The sequence below is a fragment of the Lepisosteus oculatus genome, chromosome 11, assembly GCF_040954835.1.
Source record: "Lepisosteus oculatus isolate fLepOcu1 chromosome 11, fLepOcu1.hap2, whole genome shotgun sequence".
Lineage (NCBI taxonomy): Eukaryota > Metazoa > Chordata > Actinopteri > Semionotiformes > Lepisosteidae > Lepisosteus > Lepisosteus oculatus.
In genome coordinates, this window is record NC_090706.1 from 5,308,108 (window position 1) to 5,332,299 (window position 24,192).

General features: G+C 36.7%; 1 protein-coding gene across 2 annotated transcripts in view; it reads right to left on the reverse strand.

Annotated features, from left to right (window-relative positions):
• The window catches only part of grik3 (glutamate ionotropic receptor kainate type subunit 3), a 118,000-nt gene extending 94,783 nt beyond the window's left edge, over window positions 1–23,217 (reverse strand). For both annotated transcript variants that reach the window (XM_006631254.3, XM_015348817.2), the window contains exon 1: window positions 22,851–23,217. In XM_006631254.3, the coding sequence (XP_006631317.1) occupies window positions 22,851–22,965 (115 nt within the window). In that variant the 5' untranslated portion in view covers window positions 22,966–23,217. The remainder of the gene's footprint in view (window positions 1–22,850) is intronic.
• Window positions 23,218–24,192: the final 975 nt, after the last annotated feature.

Sequence of the window (24,192 nt, forward strand, 5' to 3'; positions counted from 1 at the left end):
TGGGGAAAATAAATTCCCACATCTATTATAGTGACCATAGGCTGTGCTGTAGGAGGCACCATCCTCTGCATGAAACTTTACACTCAGGTCCAGATTACACCTGTCCTCGTATATTCCACGGTGGGTTTGTGCAATAAGTTCTTGCAAAGTTTTCCTCTTGATTCAATGCGTGAACTAATTTCTCACCTCTGCACCTGACCTGCTGTGTAGTGGGGCTGCTGGTGCAGAACCCAGATGGGCTCTTTGCTTCTGTGAACCAAACAATCTGTCTTTCCTGTAATGAGGTGTAGCCCAAACTAGTGCTTTCTGATAGTGGATGATTAGAAACAATTGAAATGTACAGATTGGGCAAAGGACAACAACAATAGTTCCAGTCTCTTAAATGTTGCCTGAAATACTAGTTAAGCAAAGCAGAGATATAAATTTGTATACAGAAAAAAAGTCTCAAACTTTTCAGACACAATATGATTCGTGGCTAATATATAAAATTAAGATATATTTTTTATTTTAAAATATTATGATTACAGTAAAATAAGAAAGTTAAGTAAGAAATTACCTTCATCCGATGAATCTGGTGAAGGAACTCAAAATTCTACTTCAGAATTGCTTTTTTTAACAAAGATAATTTGGTATTCAACAGAAAACATAAGGAATCCACAGCTATTTTTGGTATATCTGCCAACAGCGAAAGTGCCCATACATTATGCAACAGTAACTATTTGCATTGGGCAGTCAAATAAGCTAGACAGATACAGTGTATGCTACAATATGACAAGCCTGTTTTTCTGCCAACTGAGGGCACTTTGGGTGCAAAAGAAAACAAATCAAAACCTTGCACTGACCCCACTTATCGTCCACACAGGCTAAATATTTATGAATCCTTGGAAGTAAGAACTCATTGTAATGGGCATGCTTAATGTATTAAGAGCTTAGCAGATAATAATACTTCAGATCCAGGTGAGCAGTTCATTGTCTAGTTTCCTTTCTCCATTTGTTACTCTCATGTATCTGTGTGCCACTCAGGAGTGTGTCTGAATATGTAATGATGAGCAGTGTGCCCCTTTTCTCTGAAATTCAAGTGCAGGAGTTGGAATTTAGTCCTTATAAGATGTCACCACTACAATGCCTACAGTACATCATAGAGAATATTCTTTATTGCTCATTTCTGAAATACCAATTAAAGCTGTTGTAATTTTGTGGGGAGCCATGCTGACCCAGTAGAATTGACTTGTGAGAATGGTGAACCATAGAGATCAGGGGACCACAGTCCTGGTGTGTCTGCATGCTGCATGTACTGTATCTGTAAAGCAGCAGCACCTGAAGAGCTGGGAGAAGCTGTTAATTGGTAACAATTAATACAATAGTGAAAAAAACAAGAGACAAAGTGTTTGAGACAAAAATTAACAAAATCTCTAGCTCTAATATAAACGTCTTCTTGCATAAAATACTGTACACAAAACAAGGACCACAGAAAACCCAGACTAAGTAAAAATCCCAATCTTGTAGTAAACTTAAAGAATTTGCTGTAGCACTGCACAAAACAGACACTGTAACAATATGACCAGATTACATTTTATAGCCTGCTATAGAATTTGTGATATTTCTGTGTGTTTCCTTAGCACACACTCTAACAGTATCTAGGACGACTTTCAATACAGAAAAAAACTGCATTAAGACAAAGATTCATCATGCTGGGGTGCAATATGCTAAATATCAATACAAAATAAATTAAATGATAAAATGGCAATAAGGCTAGCGCAAGCTGGAAGAGCCATACAAGCAAAATGAAAGAGTAAAACTTAAAACAGCATGCAGATCATGTGGATATAGAGAAGTAGTGTAAACAGACTCTAAATATGATGTTTACAGACACTAAATGCAATTTAGAACAGTGCAATATCAGGTACGAGTTACTGAAACATGGATCTAAGAGATCACAGATCTGAACAGATTAAACCTGAGCGAAAGAGGAGAATGAAGGGGCTCTGGAAATGGAAGAATGGAGAGGTGTGGAAAGTCTTGTGGAACAGGAGCAGACAGGATAAGCAGGATTGTAGGAAGAGATTAGAGACCAAAGACAGAAGATAGACAGGAATAGAGTGGTTGAGACAGAGGTACAGTAGGTGATTGGAAGTGTGTAACAAAGAGGAGCATTTAGCAAAAGGTGAAGGAACTGGAGCAACTGAGGAGTACAAGAAAGACACAAGTCAAGGCATTCTGGATGAGGTGGAGTGGGAGAATAGCATTCGGAGGAAGAAGTTCTAATAGCGTACTGTAGGTGGGAGACTACCAGGGTCTGTCCCAGGAATAAAATAGTTGAAAAGGAAAGGGCAGATCCATAAAGGACGAAGAGCTTGAAACATGCCAGAGAAGCCTAAATGTTTCTTATACACCAGGTGGTTTGATTTGCAGGGTCTTGTACTATATGTAAAGCTACCCACAGGGCAGGATATGTTATGCCTGATTGATTATTTTGAGTGAAACTGCGTTGTCTTGTACTGTCCTGTACAAGAGTAGTGGAAGTAAACTGGTGCAAAATAAAAACCATCTAGGTTTTTTTGGGCTTCAGCCGAACAAGCCTGCAGCAGATAAAACCTGAAATGGAACAAATCACAATAGGAGATCCACTGTTTTTTTCATACCTGAAATTGAGATTTTAATGAAAAATACAAAAATAAACAGCTGAAGAGAAACAGCACAACCCCATCACCCCTCCTTTTCACTTTGTTTCTCCTTGACCCGAAAAGTAGTCAGAGCTTAATCACTAGTGCCTCTGACTATGGTCACATTAAATCATAACGTTCCTCGTCAAAGTGCCCCCTTCCCAGCAGTTTTGTGTTGTTCCACATTTCTCATCAAAAGCTACCATTTGACAGGGTCTTACAGCAAAAACAAATGCACTTATGAAGTGCCAAAGATTACATGCCACTACCTCTTGCTCCCCAATCACATACCCTCTTGCAAGCTGTTTTGTTCTGCATAGATTATGTAACAAAAAGGCATAGGAACAATTATATTGTAAAGCAACAGATATTGTACATTGTTAAATATTACTAGATAAAAGCAATTTAGAATGTACGTCACACAATACCATAACACACACAGAGTAGGTAAGACTCTACTGATAGCTAAAAAACGTTACACACTCAGCATTTTGCAGCATTTAGTCTGGTATTTCATTTTCTAATGGATAAGGCAGAAGAAAGCATGATATTCAGTAGAACAAAAACAGGACAGCACATTATTGAGAAAACAGTAATGACATTAATGGGGTTTGAATGCAGTACTGTATGTGTACACACAACAGTGGATTTATTGTTGTTTTTCTTGTACTGGTTGCTCTGGTATTTTTTATTGTTTACCTACTCCCAGCACTCAAAGGATCGGTTAAATGTGTCTAGTTTATTTTGGTTTATTTTGATGTGTAGCAACATTACATCATTCTCTTGACAAAAAGTCATCTTGGCAATTTCTATTTCTCCCAAACAATTCTGTTGGCACCTCTCTTGCTCACGGTATAATGTGAGGCTGCAGCAGCAACACTCAAAGACAGGGGAGTGTGACAGTGACATTTAACTGGCTGACAATGTCTTCAGCTTTGGGTGATATTTACAAATCCAAAGAGGAGGCTGGAATGCTTTATTCAAAGCAGTTAATAGCTTTTGACTCCTTGCCACAACATTTATCTTGGGTTTTTCCACAATCATTACAATGTTCACTTTTTTTTTACTTGCAGCACTGTCAGCTCTGCTTGCTTTTGTAGGTACTTAGGATTTTATTATCTCCTCCAGTATATATCAATTGCATTTAAATGCATAGTTTTATGGGGTAACAGTCATTTGTGCACATTCAAGGCCTTGCAAACCTTAATTAGAGTCTACATTTAAGTTTTGTTACTGCAGCTGATAAGCCCAGGTACCAATGAACAGCAATAACCTCACAGCAGGTGACATTTCTTGTTTGTTAGCTTTGATTTTGTTCCTTGGCTAAAATGAACAAGAACCCTACCTAGTCTGTTACTGTATGTCATACCTTTCTTCAACATAGGGCTTGACATTGGCTTGTAATGTCTATGAAAACTCTTGAGTTTCTTAACACTGATTAAGGAATTAAATTGACTTTGGGATCTAATATTCTTCTTTGTTCTGTTAAATATCAAGACAAACAGATTTAAATCTCTACTTTCTCTTTCCATAGTATTGGTGTTTACAAACAAAATAATATATTTTACTTGTCTCCCTCACCAGATCTGTACAAAATGCATCACACTGTAAACTATTCATCTGCAAATGCCTTCCAATTATTATGCTAATGGCTTACAATATATTACAAGGAAGGTCTTTGAAAATGCTTGCAAATTCATCTGCACGGAGTTCTGCTGTTCCACCTTCACCGGACTATCAACAAAACACACTAGGCCTAGATTGTAATGACTGCCTAGTAGGTTATTCATATCTACAGTATATGTATAAAACAATTCAGTGCTACAATTTCAAATAGTAATACTAGGATATTCTTGTCAGTGAGGACACAGTAATATAATAGTTTATACAAGGAGTGGGACTAAAGTGATTCACAACAATACATACAGAAGAAACCACCACAAAGAAAAATGCTAAAGAATTAATCAAAACCTACTGTTTTCTGAAGAGGCGTAGTTGAAAAATGAGTACATTTTTCACTGTTGTCTTCCAATGTAAATTCAATGACTCACTCACACCAGATGCAAACAGGCCTTGAGCAATGCTTGTCTGTGCTGTGTGTCTGCAGAGATAGGAGTTGTTACTGCTCACCATCAGGCACAATTGCACAGAAGAGGAAGAGGAGGAAGAAAGTGCATTGTGTCAAGATACTTTTTGTTTCCTTTCAGAAATTTTAGTACAAAGCACCAGTTTATCTGTAAAGATAGGCAATTAAAATCTCTCCAAAGGGGCTTTTTATCAGTAAATTTAAAAACAGAGGTGGTGGAACTGAGTGCCAGATTCCTTTTAAAAGAAGCCACTTACACTACATCAGAAATGTTTACTGTTTAGTGTGTTGTTATAACAGGCTGTTGTTATCAATACAAAATTATCTGGACATGGAAGCATATTCTTAAACTCATAGATAGCCATGCGTACTGTACTGTACCGAGTGAATGCAGTAAGTTATGAAGGGAGGAATGCTTGGTAAGAGTGGCCCCTACAGGAAAAATGCAGAAGTGCACCAAGGTGAACCTTTTATGATTTTGGTAGCATGCTCACTTGTGGTGTTGGCAACCAGCACTTTCAGTCTTGGTGCTACTCACAATATTGTCTTTGCTTTGTGATCATGGCTGGAATTTCACTGAGGACCAAACCACATCTCAAGTGCAGGATGGCTAATATGCGAAATCAATAAGAACATTTTTTTTTGTTCTTTAATGATGTGCATCACGTTACTAGTGTTATACAGTATCACAAAGGACAGGCAGACATAAAAATCCATTTCATTACTGGCTGATGCTAGACTGCGTCACGCTACTCCACAGCTAATGGCTCTGTCCTGGTTTTGCAAATGGAATGAGAAGCATACTGTACGAAGGCTAGCTCCAGGAATACAGTGAGATGTCTAGCACAGACATGAGGTCAAATTATAAGTCATACTGTATGTCTTAGGGTGCTGCAACTTAAGTGGCTCAAAGATGGCAATTAGCTGAATGAAGTTAATTGCATTGGATGACATAAAGAGTCCAGAACAGGGCAGGATCACAACTGGTTTCTGTGCACATGTAAGCAGAACAATTGTAAAGGAAAGTTTTCTTATACCACCAGGAATCATTAAGAACGAGTGCCTACAAAACTTCAGCACAGAGATCAACCCTCTGTCAATGGATGCAACTGCACAATGGAAGCCCTGTCCTTTTGCCAAGCATGGGGAAGTGATGCAATTCAAACGGATCTATAGGTTAATACACCAGCTCTCCTTTTTAGCCCTACCACTGGAACTCCAACAGGAAACAGATGAAGACACAGACTGAACAAAGCAAAGCTTCTCACTAATTCTAAAGCACATGTGAAATAAGAAAATAATGAAAGGGCAGGACGCCATTCTCACAAACACGTTGGAATTGGCAATCTACTGCATGTTCAGTGTCACAGAATACTCATGTAAGGCTGAAAAAGAAGCAGAAATATATTTTGAACAGCATTTGACTTTTGGCATTGCTCTGAACAACCACTGCAGGGGGCATACATTCCCCCACCCTACCCCTCTTGATAGAGAAAAAGAGCTGCTGTCATCCATGTCATCCAACTCTCAGTCTCTGACAGCCAGATTGAAAAATCTGAAATTATTCTTTATTTGAAGTTATTCAGGTGACACAAGCATTTAATACACTGTGTTCTTGGATGTTCCAAAAGGTTTTGATTACAGACTGAAGAAAGAATGCCACCGCAATGCTTCAGACTCTAGAACATAACAAATTTGGGAAAGCAATCCACGTCATATCCCACACCCCAGACCCTACAATGATCCGGCACGTGATTCTCCCAGAGTAGTATTTTAATGTCAGCTTCAATCAACGTTTAATGCCAGCAAATGAGAATCAAAAAATACCTCAGGTACTAGTGTTGCATTTAATGTGAAGCTTTCAGGTTGAAATGTATTCAGCTATAAAATATATATATATATCAGCCTTCACGGTTTCTACTAGATAAACCTATCCATGTACCTTTTTATTTTTATGTTCAGCAGCTACCAATTTAGGAATACTGTTAAAATGCACTGACAATCCTGTGGTTTTTCATAATCAAGCTGCATTCATCATTCAAGGGACAGAAAAACACTCAGAAAATGACTGCCTTGGAAAGACACTTTTTTATTAAAACCAGAAATTCATTCTCTGCTGTGACTGAACGTATTCCCAGTGTGGTTTAATCTCCCCGGTTTCATCTTTCCTTGTACCTAAAAATGGTTCCCAGTATTACAATCTTTTGGCGTGTACAGTCCTGTACATGATCCTGTTACTGTAAATCCTTGCACCCCAATTTCAGACACAAACTTACTTCAAGCTCATTTAAAGGAAAATAACCTAATCATTCCTACAGTGATTTAGCTCTCACACGAGTTCTCTATCATAAGCGTAATGAATGTTGAATTTAAAATGAATTAAAACTACTTTATCTGCATTGTGACAATTGGGTCTCAATGAAATATGAAAATGTTTCTGTTTTTAATCATTGATTTACACATGTCATATTTTTTTAGATATGCAGTGTAGTTCTAGTTTAGTAACATTATTTGATTTGCTGTCAGAGCGGTGACAAGAAAAAAAGGGACAGGGGTTTGACCTTGTTGACAGACCCAGGTGGTGAGCTGTTAGGGTGATTTGAAACCCTGGGAAACTCCTTTCAATTATGGCCTTTGACAACCTCACAAAGCCACACATATACAGTACCTTCTTCCAGAGCCTGACAGCTAATCAGTTGTGAAGATGTACAATTTCCGAGGAGAGACCAGTGATCACCTCATTTATCTTAAAACAAACATTAAGCAAAGCAAAAACAAAAACAAAGGGTAAAAAAACAGAAGATGAGCAAATGCAATTTACAGTACATGTGTATTATACACTGATCCCACAACGACCCTGCAAAATTGTAACTGCTCATCTGCTCTGTTGAGGAAGAGAAGGTGGCTTCTGCACAATGGTGGCGTTCTAGAGGAACTGTCACTTTCATGAGTGGAGCATGGTTTGCCAGCTCCCTTCAGGAAATACCATCGGAAAAAAATAAATTTCTTTACAAGCAGATACAAGGCTGTAAGTATTAATGAAGCATGGAACTGTGTGAAGGATTGAAGTTAATAATGTACAAGAAAGACTCAAGATAAATGCAGAAGCCTTGTCAGTACTGGATTATTTGGACGTTTACATTAGAAGTGCGACCCACTGCAATCTCAGATACAAATGCAGCAATTGAAAAGTGGCAGGAAGGAAAGGCAAAGTTGACCATCACTCCTTCAGAATTACCAACTTGTGTACATGCTGTAGGATTAAAACTGTAGTTTCCACACGGAAGAGATCCCAAGGAAACAAATGAGCCCTGACAAGTCTAGTGTTGTTTCCTTGACTTGGAAAGAGAAAAGTCTTGCAGTTCTGTGTCACTGATTTTAAGGGGGAGAGGAGAGAACAAGTAACCCAGTTGATAGCTTCTTTTTTTACACATAAAAAAGTTCTAAAATCTCCACCATTTTAGCATTTAGCCCCTTTCAAGTGTATATCCTATTACTGTAAGTCAGGCAAGCAAATGATTGGAAGTAAAGTTTTTTTTCTTTCTATTCTTAACATTGGTTGCTCTGTTCTATGTACTGTAAAAGGCACAATCCTGTATAGTGTACATGGACTCTTTGCCTTTGCTATCCCAGTGCACTTTATTAATATTAATACATCACAAAGTCAAGTAACGTAAGATTTGGTAGAATAAACCTTCAAAGCAGAATGGCTTGGATAGCCTTTAATTGGAAGAGTTTATTTAATTTTCAACTCAAAAATCCAAACTTAGTATGTCCTTTGTTTGCAAATTACAATCTACTCCCTGGGAGAGATATTAGAAAAATTAAAATAATAATTTTCATACTTGTAAGATTGTAAAATTGATTAAAGAATCATTGCTGTAACTTCATTCTAAAGCAAAAAAAAGGAATGTGTGAATATTAAAATGAAAGAAAAAGATTCAGCACAGAATTAAATAATGAAATACACAACAAGGCCAACCAAAAGATCAAAGGGTATACCAAGAACAAAACTGAGTTAATACAAATTCTTAACAATATGGTGTTAATAGTAGAATGTTTAAAACAATTCCAACAACAAGTTACAAAAATCAGAATACAAACAATGAAATCCCAAATACCTAAACATTTCAAAAGTCTTGTCATGGGACTAATGCGCTTCCCAGCCCTGGGACACTCATTGCCTCCTCAGACAGCAGTGAATTCTGCCAGGCTAAAATGTTGGTCTCCCATCAAAGAAGTATCCAAATGTTCAAAGTCCTACATCACTTTGCTTAGAATAAATTGTGTTATACTCTACCCTTCTAAATTCCTTCCCCTCAGTCAATGACATTGAGTGACCTATAGGAATCTCTCCTGCGGATTGACACCAAAAGGGATGACATTCTCTCCCCTTAAATTATCCTACTCACAGCAACATGTACAGTAGCTTGTCCCTTTCTGGGACAGACTACTGTCTCTTAGGCACCTCCTAGCCCTGAGCAACACAGCTTCTCCTCCAAACAGCAGTCAGTTCCCCTAAGGCAAAAGGCCAGTCCCCCGTTACAAGAAAATTCAACATTATCCAGTTTCCTAGGTGATGACATCACCTTGTAACAGGCTCAGAATGAGCACTGCTACAGTCAATGTGTAAAATGGACTTTATGCATTAAACATCACTCATACAATTCCCCAAAACAAGAAATGAATTGATTAATTAACACTGTACCCATATTACATTTTTTTTTCAAAAATACAAACTAATTTAACTTTGTTCAAAAAAATATTGTAAAAAAATTGAAAAAGTATTCTAATGGTCAAAGCCCTGGGTCTTCTAATTTAGCCCGCTACCCTGCTGTCTGTGAAATGTATGGTTTGCTGGGATTTTCACTACCTTATCAAATAAACAAGAGCAAATAGACCATTCACAAGCAGCTCCAACATTCAATGCTTCTCAAAGGAAGCAATTTAGCATGGAAATTTACATATACTGAAACTATGCCTTTCTGCATACAGTCAAGTTATAGTGTAGATCAACTAAAGTATGGTTCACAAATCTGAAAACACAGCTACGCGGGCTTTTACTTTTAATGGAACATGTTGTTCAAAGAGCAGAAAGACATGTTTGGCTTCTTACAGTCATGCCTGTGAATACACAGCATCATTTTGCTACACATGGTCAGTGTTAGGGTGCCTGAAAATGTAATGCAATGTTTAAAAATAACGAAATTTCCAGCAAGATAATTCTAACAGAAATGAGAGAATTCAGAGAGCTTTTCAGAGTTGTAACTCCTTGAATGGCTGCTCTGGAAAACACCTCCAAGCAAATCTGTGGTTGAAAGTGATTTTAAATGTGATTTTTACTCTCAGTGTTTAAATCAGCTCAGTAGGTATTTTACAACGGTATGCTATATAATCTATTGTAAAGGTGCACGCTTGTAATTTTGCTGTGCTTGAGCATGCTTATTTATTGAATCCTTTCCCACCCCAGGCCGAGGTAAAATAAAAGAAAGGAGTACAGTATATACTGTAAGTAAGGTTCAGGCTACTGCTGAGGTGAAAAAATAAACTGATAAAGCATAAATACTAAGATATAGAAAATAATTTGTATACTCCTACCATTGGCCTTGAGACATTTTAATTTGATTAAATTAAATGGCTTTTTTCTCTTCAAATACGTACATTAGTTAGCACGGCCCTTAAATATACCACGTACAGTGATTTCAGTGGTTAACAAGGTGAACAGCCCAGGTGAAATGCATGTGAATTCTTTCTCTACACTTGAATGGTAGAACTGATTGTTGAATTTCCAGTGACACCTTGGAAAACCACCACTGTTTCAGTAACATGTATAGACCACATCAACTTCTATCTCTCCAAATGTCTAGTTCTTCTGAGTACCAAAAATCTTTAAAAATCACAACAACATTTATTTTTTATTGCTCAAACAATATAGAAAGTGTTTTCTATATATTTATATCAACATTTTTGTATGCCATAATTAACTGGCTATTAAAACAAATTATTTTGGAAAAAAGACTGTGTATTACTTATTAAGGTTCAAAGGTTTTATGCACACTAAATAGCGCATAAAGTAAAGATAACTGAAAAAAAATGAAGCAAATAACTTGTTCCACTAAAGAGTTCTTTGGTTATCCATATCTGTAACAAAATACCTCACTAATCATGATTGGATGACTTTTAATTTAGATCCCAAAATAATTGCTACATTTTAAAAGCAACAGGAATGAACTCTCAATTAAGATTGCTGGGTCATCCTTTTCTTGAGCACCACTGCGAGTACTGGGGTACAGTTCTGACAAGCTAGTATATGTACTACAAGAAGGCAACATTAATTGATTGTTGCAGAAGGCATACTGTAATTCAAAAATATCTTTCCAAAATAAATATCACACAAATTTGCGATTTCACTTTTTTTCTTTCAGGTATTTTCACATATCTGAGGGCAGTGACAAATTTCACAGTTGACACCATTCAATAAGGGAAGGAAGAATGATAATGTTCCTACCCTGCACCAGACATATCAATGTAGCCACTTCAACTTGCCAGTCTCAAAGGCGTAAAAAAATCTATTTTCTGTTTGGTTCAGTGCCGCTTTCATGCCCTCCTGATCACTGTGCAGCTGACTGTTTAACTTTTATTAAATTTCCTCACCTGGACTTTACACTTACACCGGAAATAAAATAACAACTTCGCAATCAATCAAAAAACCCATGTAAAATTTACCAATTTCCTGCAGGTGGATCTTAACTCAAACACTTTGTTTAAACGCTGAAACTGTTCTGTGCTCTTTCTCCAATATTGACAGGGAAAGGTAAGGTAATATTTTATTTAATAGTGTTCTTAATGTATACAGCCACCATAACATGCCAACATAGCCTACTGTATGTATGATTCTATAATCCTTTAGCACCGTCTATCAAGAGGACAGAATAGAAATAAATTCTAACTATTACCTCACCCCTCACCCTAGCTCCAAACTACACATATTATTATTAATGTTCACACACACATTTGGTCATTTGGAATCACAAATAATATGACTGTTATTATAGCATCAAATGAAACCTATGTTTTGCTGGCTGAGACCATATTCAAATTAAATGTGACCCTATAACAGTACCATGAAATAGTATGAATACCATACAGTAAGAGCCTGAGTCCACAAACAGTCCAAAAGCAATTTCATTAGACAGATGAACTTATTATAATTAATTTAGCAACGGGCACACAGACCAACCATTCAGGTTGCTCAACTGGCCAGTGGCCAGGCACATAATTAAACTATAGTCCCGCCAAGCATCTGCACCTTTTAAGCAAAGACAATTAGGCTCCATGTTTGCATGCCATAAGGTTCTTTAAACTTTATTCTTAGAACCTGGCACTCCTCTCCATCCTCGATGTTGGTCTACATTTGGAGACAGAGGCTCCAGGGTTTAGGGGTTGGCATTGCTGTCTCGCAGTGCAGGAGTCCTGGGGTGCTATCTGTGTGGAATTTGTACACTCTTTCCATGTTCGTACAGGTTTCTTCTGGATTCCCCAGTTTCCTCCCACAGTCCAAAGACATACAGTACATACACACACAGCCCAAAGAGCAAAGCGGTGGCACTGTGGCTAATGATCTGCGCCTGTGGCTGGAAGGTTGCCAGTTTAAATTAAATTGCTGGCAGAGGAATCCTACTCCACTGGGCCCCTAAGCAAGGCCCTTAACCCCAGCTGCTCCAGGGATGCCGTATAAATGGCTGACCCTGCGCTCTGACCCCAACTTCCTCTCCCTGTCTGTGTGCCTCATGGAGAGCAAGTTGGGAGATGTGAAAAATCAAATTCCTAATGCAAGAAATTGTATATGGCCAGTAAAGTGATCTGATCTTATCAAACTTGTAGGTTTGTTAATTGGCATTTGTAAAATTGGCCTTAGTGTGAGTGTGTGTGTTTGTGTCTGTGTGTGACCTGCGATGGACTGGCATTCAATCCAAGGTGCATCCCATTTTGCACGTGTTGCTCGCTGGGATAGGCTTAAGCTCCCCCCTGTGACCCTATACCAAATGAAGTGGTTTAGAAAATGGAGGGATGACTCCAGGGCCTAGCCAGTCAAAATAAACCAAAAGATTCCCTTTCTTGTGAGGTCAAGCAAACACTGTGTGACTCAGACAGCACCTTATATTTAAAAACATTGTTGCGATCTCCCAAAAAAACATTCATGCAGTCTCTACACCACTGCTATGGCAACCAGCCACAGAAGCCTGACAAGACTGTGCATGTGAGCAATTTCAACAGGTACACAAGTGTAAAACAAGACACTATTCCTGCTTTCAGGGCAGATTTTAAAAATAAAACAGAGTACCCTTTAAATGTTCATATCATAAGGGCCATGTTTTAAGTTGTTTCTAGCGGAGAGGCATGTACAGCAGGTTAAACTGTCAGGGTCAGGGTCTCAGCAGCAGCTGGTGTAGGCACATTGGGAAATTAATATTCATGCTGTCATTATCTGTTCTTAATGCAGTCCATGCCAAACCTTTGTGTCATCCTGTGTGTTATTATTAAAAGCAGTGTAAAAACACCCTAATATATTTCCTTAAACAAGCAGTGAAGTCACACCAAGGGGAAAAAGTTTTTTTCAAGTGTGAAGTCTTTCAAAGATTCCTGGAGAATTCCTGAATAATAATAACATTATTATTATTCGCCTTTATGGAACCTAAAATATTCATCCCCTTTTTAACAAAAGATATTTTTTATTTGTGTAAAAAAAATTTCATGGCTCTGTAGTTAAAAGAAATGATAAATCAAAGAATGCACTCATTCTGCATTAGTTAACATTCTGATGTTTTACAATGTGACGGGGGGTGAAAAGCAAAGGGCTTCAGTCTCTTTTATTCCCATCTTCATCAAATCACAGTAGAGCATCTTGACATTTGAAGTCTGTGGTAATAATGAAGGTCAGATTCAATATGGTATAAAGTCATATTACACTAGATAATACCAAGCTGTGGTGTAGCACCAACTTGATTTCCTATTTATTTTTGAATGACATTGCTGTAAATTTATATTTTAGTAATTTCCTAGTTATTCTGAGTTGTGAATAATCCCTTGTCAACATGTGTACCAAACAGCACAGTAATTTCTGTGTAGATAGCCAGAAATGCATTAAAGATGCTGAATGAACAAGCAACAGATGAGCTCAAAGTATCTGCAACATACCAGTGGCATTGTTTTACATGTCGTACATGAACATGTGTCAGAGAGTCTGAAAAAAGACTTGTCATTGCCACATTTCCAAAGTTGCACAAGGATTTGCGCTCATTAATGCAAAAGAATCAAGACAGAGTTGTTAAACAAATATTCCCAGGAAGATTATGAACGCATGTGGATTGTTTTCAGATTTACTAACGCAGAGTATTTGGTGAATTCCAAAGCTCAAAAAAAAAGGTTTTGATTTCAAAGGTAATGTTAAAACAGCAATTACTAGGTTTAGACACATACAGTACTGTATGCAAGTCAATCCACTTTTACTTCTGGCACTGACTCATGTTACAGAATAAAACCAAAACAAGAATTTATTGTACTTCTCCATTTGCTGCATCTAATTGACTGGTCTTTGCTGTACTGGCTGTCTTGTAATTTCGAAAAGTGCAGGACCTATAGTAGGATTGTAATAAAGACAAATGGGGAAGTACAGTTGAGTAAATATGTTTTTTCTTTTCTAATTTAGAATTGCAGAGGGCATGCAGAATATTATATATTTATTGGTCAACAAAGTGATACTGAACCATCAAATATAGAAGGATACATAATGAAAAACATTCTTTATTGTTGCAGCGTTCTTCAGTACAACACGCTAATTAGTTTAGCTGTCCTATTCAGGCTTCACAAACTCAATTGTGAAGCCTGTGTACTATAAAACAGTGAAGTTTGGTCCACAAATAGGACCCAGATGAATACTTTCTTATGGACAACAACAGTACCAAAACCAATGGACCAATTCAACAGACCCCAAATTAGGGCTGCTGTCACATTGCAATGCCACAAGAAACCTGGAGCTAACATGAGTAGTTTGAGAATGCGCATTTCTCTGCTGGAATGCTGTCCCATCGCACTACAATTCTTTTATAGGTCTTCACATCTGTGCCACTCTTGTCGATGTCTATCATGGTGGTCTATGGAAAATAATGTCATTGCTATAGATGACCACTGCTGACCGCCTGAAGTGGCTACGTTCAGCCTCCACAACCACAACATAACTAATGATAGACAAACTTGGTATATACAGTATAGAGAGAGATATTGTTGTCAACATAGAAGACACCTATTGGTTCATTTTTGTGTTTTTCTTTATTGATTTTCAGCATGTTTGACATAAAAACATCACCAGGTTAAATCACCTCATTGACTGTACTCAAATAGCTCTCACTAATGAGGTGATTTAATTATTTGGCATGAATGATCTTTGATATCAAATCATTTAATTAATATCCAAGATCTGTATACTTTAATTTTCTAATGTTCACTATGTGTTTCTAATATCCCTGCAGTCCACTGCTCACATCTTAATTCTCAACAGTTTATTTGGTCAATGTGGGGCTCTAAAAGTGAAACCAAACTGCATCAGCACAGTCAGACTGTAGCATATTGCCACCTCAAAAGAAAAGTGACTGGAAAAAGTGGAACTTGTGGTTAAAAAAGTTAATCCATGGAAGAAGTACTTGCTTAGAAAGTAAATTTTGCTGAATTCTACAGTTGGCACATCATTTAACACAAGTTAATCTGCAAACTTTGTTAAGAATTTTTTATCACATAATTTGATCACATCAAAAGAAAAGACTCCCCCCCCCCTTAAGAGTTATGTCTGAGCCAGAGATTTGCTGAAAACATTAAATTTTGTTTTAGGAATACTTCATACACATTGTTAAGTTGGGATACGGTTGCAGCTCAACTTATTAAATACTTCCTTTCAATTTACCATGTGTCCCTAGATCCTCTGTTCACAATTAAATCTACATTCTGCCAGTCATCTTTCTGCTGTCAGCTTATAATCATGATCAAAGGGAACCTACTGTCAAAGTTTAACAATTTCATCTTTCTTAAACTAGAATGGTTTCCACATGTCATAGCAATAATAACACTCTGGAATGTTACTCTTCTAAGAAAAGCTGCTGGTGATCTGCACAGAACTTGCAGGCAGAAGAAGATGGTCTTTTCCCATGGGCTGTCTAATTTTGATCCTGGACTGCCATAGAGTCAGTAGGTATACATTCTAAGATTACTCTTAACAACTTAAATCAGCTCATTATTAGTTAGTATGGCTCAAACAGAAACACACAGAAGGTATCCCTTACCATAACTGGATTATCTCTACCCTGTTATCACTGTCAATAGTAATGCTAATTAATGTAGTCATAGGTTTTTTGTAATAATCTGTTTTATTCTGTTAAATGCTTTTTTAGAAAAGACTGACATTCCTAAACTGGAAGCCGACTTGCTTTGAGTCAGTAATACATGTAGTCCTATTTTTCAACCTCGCTTTCCAAAGAGCTGAATTTGTGCTGCATCACTCCCAGTCTTGGAATAACTTGAACAGAGCAGCATGCCTTGTTAAGAAATTCAATCTCGTACCATCTCGGTTGGAACATAATGTACTTTTATAGGCTTTCTCATGGAAACTGAAGGGTGATTTGAAATGGTCTAGAATTTGCTCTTGATGATAAGTGAATGAAACAAGGCATTTGACTGCGATAAGTATTCCAGTTCAGATAGGCTGGATATGGACATGCTAGGCCTCAAGACAAATAGAATCCCCAAGCTAAAAAAAAAATTAAAAGAGACATAAAATCAAACATGGAGCCAGCAAATGCATGCTGAATTCATTATTGCATTAGTATTGTTAATACAATCAGCAAAACAGTTTTTGCAATGGTTCCTAACACAACAGAATATATCACCCAAAAATCTTTTGTACAGTATGTTGCATACAGGTATATTTCTGTAATAGACCAAAAAATAAGAAAGGGATGATTGTAAATCAATAACCTTCAACTAGACAAATTGATTTTAAACAGACACAACAAAACTATCCATTATGCTACAGGAAAAAAGCCCAGACACAAAACATAGTCGGCTAACCACTGAATATAGGGAAACTGTAATTTAACATTTCCACAGTTTATTTTATAAGAGAACATATGTTCCAATCCAGGTTCCATACTGATGTCCACACTTTTGGAGAGATATGAAAACACCATCTGTGTTAAATTGGACCCTGAGGGTAGAGAGAAAAGAAGAATACAAGTTGCTCTGTTGCAAGGGTTTGATTTTGGATAGGTATGGTATGATATCTAACAACTTACAGTGAATAGTTCTTAATAACCAATTGTGTTATTTAAGTGGGTAAGACACAAATGCACTTGACTGTAAAAAGAGACATAGCTTATCAGTGTTCCCCACTCTGCAGTCGTGCTTGAAAATAAATCAGCAGTGAATTACATCTGGCTTTTAAACTGTGCTGCCATATATCAAAAACCTTTGTTGCTGTTCATCTAATAGTGATCATCCTCCAAGGAGTTTGTCAGCAAAATTAGTCTTCTTTTTAAAGGGCTAATAAAAATGTCGCATAGTGACAGCTGTCCATGAAATGTTTCCAAAACAACAGACAATAAGAACAGGCGTAGATTTCATGTTAATGTTTGACATTGGCACAATTTAAACAACACTAAGTTTGAGACCGGGAAATCCTGTAAAATTTTAAAACCTCTTTGCCAGTATACTGTAGGTGCTTTGTCAGAAAGCAAACCGCGTTAGCACAAAGATTTTGTGTTGTAATGTTGTAACATTAACAACTTACAGTAATACACAGCTTACAAAGTGCAAAAGGATCCCTTGCACACCTTTTTTTAAAATCATCCATTGATTGGACCTGACGAGCAGCACTATTTCAACTTTCCGCTCTTAAAAGGTGCATGGCGCCAATGCTTTTGATAGCAAAGGAGAAACGAAATTAAATATCACATATCACAAGTATCATATGCAGTTTTGTGCAAAGGCCATTACACTGAAGTTTTTGTAGGCACATTCACCTGTGAAGAACAGCTTGTCCTGGGGATAGGAATATGCTCTGAGGATTACAGAAAAAAAAACAATGTGGGGGCAATAATCAGTACCTGCTGTTTTTCATTATAAGTATTCAAGCTAATAGTCCTGTAGGTTATCAAACACACTGGCCAGGCAAATGAAATTGGAGCATGTCTAAAGTGCCTCTGAGAGCCGAGGTCTGTGCAAGAAGGAATCTGGCATTTGAATTTCGGTAAAACACCCTTGGAACCTTTTTTCCGCAACATTGGTGCATTGCTTTTCACCACATAAAGCCCCTGCATTATACATCACAACAGCAACACTAGATACTTTCTTAACTGGCTCTCTCCAGTCTTTCTTTGAATGGTAGGAACAACGAGAAACAGCGAGGCTCAATTCTGATGCGCTACATTTTGAAGACTGCCGCTGCTGCAATTACATTTACATGAAAAATTAAATCTAGTATTTCTATAGCGAAATAGATAACCATCTAGATTCATTGTGATCCCCACCCCCCTTGAAAACACTCATCACCATAGTGAAAAAAGTCATTGCAGATCTGATTTTGCATAAAATTAAGGGTCATAATGACCGATTTGTAATTATTATATTTTCACTGAAAGGGAAATAGATTAGCGTTCTGAAACGCAAAGAGCATGCTTTAATGAATCGTTAAATAATGATACTGCTAAAAGATGCATCCAAACTGACTCCAATCATTTTGGAAAATGACGACAATGTACAAAAACAAATGGCAAAGCCTACATCATTATAAAGGATTAATTATGTGTTCGTTGTTGGTCCTCCTTTGAAGAAAAAGCATCAACTCTTCTTCTTTAAGAATACACAAAAGCATTTAGCCTCTCCACAATTAAAAACTTTTTAAATATTCTTTTGGAATAAAGCCAAGTACAAATTACAGTTTTTTTTTTAGTTTCACATATTATCTGTTTCAATTTGCTTAATAAGGCATTTGCAAATCTTTGTAAGTACTTGTCAGCACGTTATTAAACTGCTGCTTTTTTTCAATGTAAGGTTGAAATGTAATGAAATATAAAATCCCTCTGTTGCTTAACACTGACAAAACACAGCAAGCAAGACAAAATACCTACATTAAATTACAAAGTAGACTCACTAGACAGCAGTGATGAAGCACTTTAAAGTATTAGGTAGATAAAGTAATTGATTATTCAATAAATCCTTGTCTGTGCTAGAATTCCTATATTCAGAAAGAAAAGACTAAAGATTATAAATCAGTTTCAACCATATTAGGCCATGCAGAAGCTCAAAATAATATTTTTCTTAATATGATGAATAATTCTAATAAGCAAATTAGATTTAAAAAAATATAATAACAAATTAACTAAAATATAATAACGGTGAAATGCAAATCTTATATTATCTTTTTAAAAGCATATTCCATAGGCTAAGATTTGTTTAAAATACAATGTTTGACTAACCACAGTGTTAAGTATTATCTGTATCCTATTTATCTGGCAGGTCACAATGTACAATTACTTCTAAAAGATTATTGTGAAACATTTGAATGGAACCCTCAGATTCCCAATATAGCTTTGGGGGTTTCCGTACAGTCCATTAAGCAAAAATGAATGGAGCAAAGTTTATGCTTTCTGCCTGAGCCACCACATTCAACACAACTGCATACATAAAATCCTTCACGTTATGGAAGATCTTTACAAGTAACTTCAATTCATGAAGGGACACTTCACTGTATTTGTACTGTACATATTGCTTTTCATGATTGCTAATACTTAATTATACAGGTCTAAACTAGTGTCACCACAGCTTGCATAAAAGTTTTTTTATATTACCCCAGACTGCTATCCACTGCCCTAAATCCTTTCACACTCACATTTTCTTTAGGATACTGTGCACATAAGTGATAGAGGCAGGGAATGCTTTTTACATGCAGTATACAGGCATGTTCTGCATGTTGTACAGAGTGAATCTGTCAATCGGATGAAAAAGTAGAATTATGAACAGCTTTCATCGGTTTTTGTCCTAGCTCCACCCTACCACCCTGCCCAGTTAAGGGACTACACCTTTCTCCAGTAAACCTTGAAGCAACAGTCACCTCACTGCGTCCTGCTGGTTCATCACATACAATTTTATCTGTTATTGTTAAAGTGCCTGCGTGCTTCCTCGTGAAACACCAGCTGAATTAAATGGTGTATCCCATAATGAGATAAAGTATTATCTCATAAAGTATTCTTAGAGCATCTCCATTCATAAGAGGGGGAAATCTCCATTGTCACGAAATGCAAGTATACTGTAGTGTACTGAAGAGACAAGGGAACACAGGGACAAACAGCGAAGGGGTATATTATATTCCAAGATATTTAAATACATTAAATCACTTGTAATTGGCTGACCTTGCGGTTGCCAATACGACGTATTTCCCTGATTACTAAAATCAATTGAAAGAGGCTGTTTTGGTTATACACCATTAGTTTATAGCTGAGAAAATATTTATGTTTTGAAGAAAATGCTGAAATTGAAACGATGCACAAATAATGACTCTCGGTCTTGTGGTAAACAAAATAATTTCATTTCTGCTCGGATGAAATGCAAGCGCATATCTCCGGGTCGGCCGGAGCCATCTAGTGGTGAAATGTTTTCCTAAAGAGAAGCGGCGTTGCTGCTTACAAAACATATCCCCCACTCCAAACGAAAACAAATCCAAATAAACATATGTTACCATGATAGCTTTTCTAAATCGGCATAATTGAAACGATATCTTAAAACAATGCGCAAAGGCATTACATACGTTTAACGTTTATTTTACAGCTCCCTGTAAGAACTCTTCAGATTCAACAAAGTGTAAAAACCAAGCCGAAGTGTTACGCCAAGAACTTAATCCAATGATTCAAAATTGTAATTTATGGGACTAGTTTTGCTACTATGGGACTGTGAACAGGTGAAAACGAGAAAAGAGAAATTGGCATTGTTGCTACCCCCCTTTCAATCAAAACAATGACACTGGCACTACCATCTTCATCGTCTAGTTTATCATCTTAAATTAATTATTTCCTTGATGTAATACATTATATAAAATTAATTTAAATGTCCAAAATGCATGCAGTGAGCTAAAAAATTTAAATCGTTTAATTTTTGCCAAATACGGCTTTTACATTCAGACCTGTTCTGTAGGTAACAGTTTAGGAATCTAATAAATGTACAGTATTGTGCTTCTTTATAACTCCAAATACCACTTCACTAGCTCATTTAATAAAATATTCGAGACTATTAAGGTAATTGTCAAAAACAACTCAATAATACACCTGATCCAAAGATCACTGATTTTATACTATCCAGAAAATTTAACCTTGACAACTTTTAATTCTTAGCCTTTAGCCATCCTTGTGAAAAAGAACTGTTAAGTATATACTGTACAGTATTAAGAATGAAAATTAGGCTGTATTTCCTTTGATATAATGCTAAATTCCAGTGAATTGCATTTAAACAGGTTAGATATCTCAGATTTAACATGCATTTAACAAATTTAATTCTGGGCTGAGGAATACATACAAAATATAAAAAAAAATGCTGAAGACGACGTTGTATGAACGAAAAAGTCATAGTGTTTAAGAAGAAACAAGCAATATAGTTTCAATATTAAGTACTGTGCATGCAAGAAACTCGGTAGGGGAATAATAATAATAATAATAATAATAATAATAATAATAATAATAGAAAACCTAATTTCCTTCAACTTTGAAGTAAAATTGACTAAATATCTACTATCAAGTTACCTAAATCTGTTACTTGCTTAAGTACGCAAACCAGCTCGGCTTGTATCTTTAAAGGAGGTACTGTAGGGCTCAGAGAGTTGAACAAAAGTACTGGTCACGCATCTTAAGATTCGTTTCCTCATGTTAATGTTTTCTAATTCCATTCTGAGCACTTGTCCCATGTGGCAGTAAGCCACTTGTCAAAAGCTATTTGCTTCTAGACAAAAACGTATTGATCTTCATTCAGCTTCTGTCTGCTCCAGACGAACAATGTTTCATCGCATCACCAGTCACCGAAAGGGAAATTTCTCATCGTTTTTCACCGTGATTCCCAAACAGCTCGACAAGATCATAAGCAGGCTATTGCAGTTCAAATTTACGGTCACATTTTAGGAACGGGCAGTTACTGGAGGTGACATGTTGCCATGAACACGAATCCTGAACTTTTCTTTAAATCAAAAATAGACTTCCACGAATCACCTGTTAAATGTAGCATCTGCAGAATCATTTGTACTTTGACTCTTAAAATGTGTTAACGTCTTACTGACCAAAAGATAAGCTTTTCCAGGCTGTTCTGTTTTTTTTTTCCAAGACGGATGAAAATGAGCTGCATACCAAATATGTGATTCTAAACTAAAACCAGGAGAATAAAACGTTTTCTGAAACCGATGACTATGTGCTAGTCCTTATCGAACAAATATCGATAACTGCATAGCCTTCTGCCCAACTCTATTTTTCGTACCTCCTCAGTTTATACCTAGAAACACCTGCTAGCGTTCAATATTATTAACTTACAAGAATCAAGCTCATTAGTGCTGTTCAAAGCTACACGACGATATCTTAAAAGCAAAACACTTCTCATGAAAAAAAAAACAGCACGAATATGACTCTGGGCTTGCGGTCCAAGTTCTTCCCCTTAAAACTTAAAGGATTTGTTAGCTGTTGCGGTAAACCTCAATTTACGTTAAATGCTCGCACTTTTTTTGCCGGTAGCTTTTATAAGTTAATTGGCATTTTAATAGTCCAGTTTCCTCCAGCAATCTTTCCAGTCCATATTCCCTCATGCACACCCCAAAGAAAGAGTTTTATTTTTGGAGACTACATATACAGGTATACATACATTCAAAAAGACAGAAATTGCACTGAGATTCATACTTGCTTTTCGAATATCACTGAAGAATTTGGATGTCTTCTGACTTCTTGGTATCAGTTTAAGTGTGATTTCAAAACGTCCTGCAAATCCTCTAAAATACGCAAGTGAAAACATGTATATTAAGTTGTCCTTACCTATACGTATGACATGTGGCATCCCTCGAGAATACTGAATCCAAAAAAGGCACAAAATAAGTGCTTTCCAGTATTCCAAAATCACACTCCGGGACGACAACCAAATATTTCTCATGATTATGAAGTAATGAGATCCACTTTTTTAAAAAAAAAATCCAAAGACGCTTCAAAATAGCTGATCTATTCTGTATTCGCTGAAGTCATATGTGAAATTGTGTGTCCAAGATAAATGTGTGCTCATTGTACAACGTAACACATTATCCAGTTTACTCTCAAGTCACAAAACAGCTTGCCTAGATTAAACCCAGTTCTTCATAGACGGATCAGTGTTACACCTGCAGAAGCTGGCTGTTAGGATTAGCCTGCAGGAGTCTCTGTATCCCCTCCTACTACTGATGCTATCTGTCTCTTCGGAATCTTTAATACCCGGGACGGATTTCTTGCTGAAAGTGGAAGAGGACTGTTCCTTTAGCACTTCTCCTGAAATAACATTTTATTTCTCCATAGCAACTATAATTTTCAGATCACCCAATAGAAACTGTAGAATGGACGGCATTAAGCTTAGTAATACATCTTAAGATCACAATTTATAGAATACTTCATGAACAATTTAAGTGCATCCGTTGTTGTTGCTGTAGCTGAAAGCACACACCAAAAAGAAGGACCAGCTATCCATATCTTGAATGTGTTAGTAGTTTTAGGCTGCAGTGTAACTGATCCATTCTATTCTTGAACGGTTTATTTGGTCATAATTCCATTTTTTAAGTTTATACATAATACTGTACACCTTTAAAGTGTGACTAGCCATCAAGAAGCATGGTAAATATGAATCGTGGTATTTTTCAACAGTTGGATGTTGGTAGTACATCATTCTGCAAAAGCATGACAAACGTTTTTACATTGAGATTCTAGAGCACAATAATTGGTTGCTTAAACTTTCGTGCCTAATCGAAAAAACGTTATTGAAATGGATCTGTGACTTGTATTATACCAAAAGCTAAGTAATCAAATTAATATGTTGTGAAAAGCAATGCATTTCAGTGGGAATATAATATAAGTTTTCCATGACTGCTTTTGTACACAGTTACGCATCAGAGAAGTCATTGATTACATTTGGCTCTAATTATATAATATTTAAGCTTAAGTGTGAGTTCCAGGTGTAAGTATTGTATTTCCTACATTGTATTGTCCTTTTATTCTGCAAGTGCTGTTCATTCAATTAAGAAAAGTTGTATTTTAACTAAACCCTCACATCACACCATTCCTGTCTGGACAGGCTACAAGTTCTGTGGTGATGTACTGTACAGTATAGTAGGCTCATTGATAGGAGGAGGAAACATAT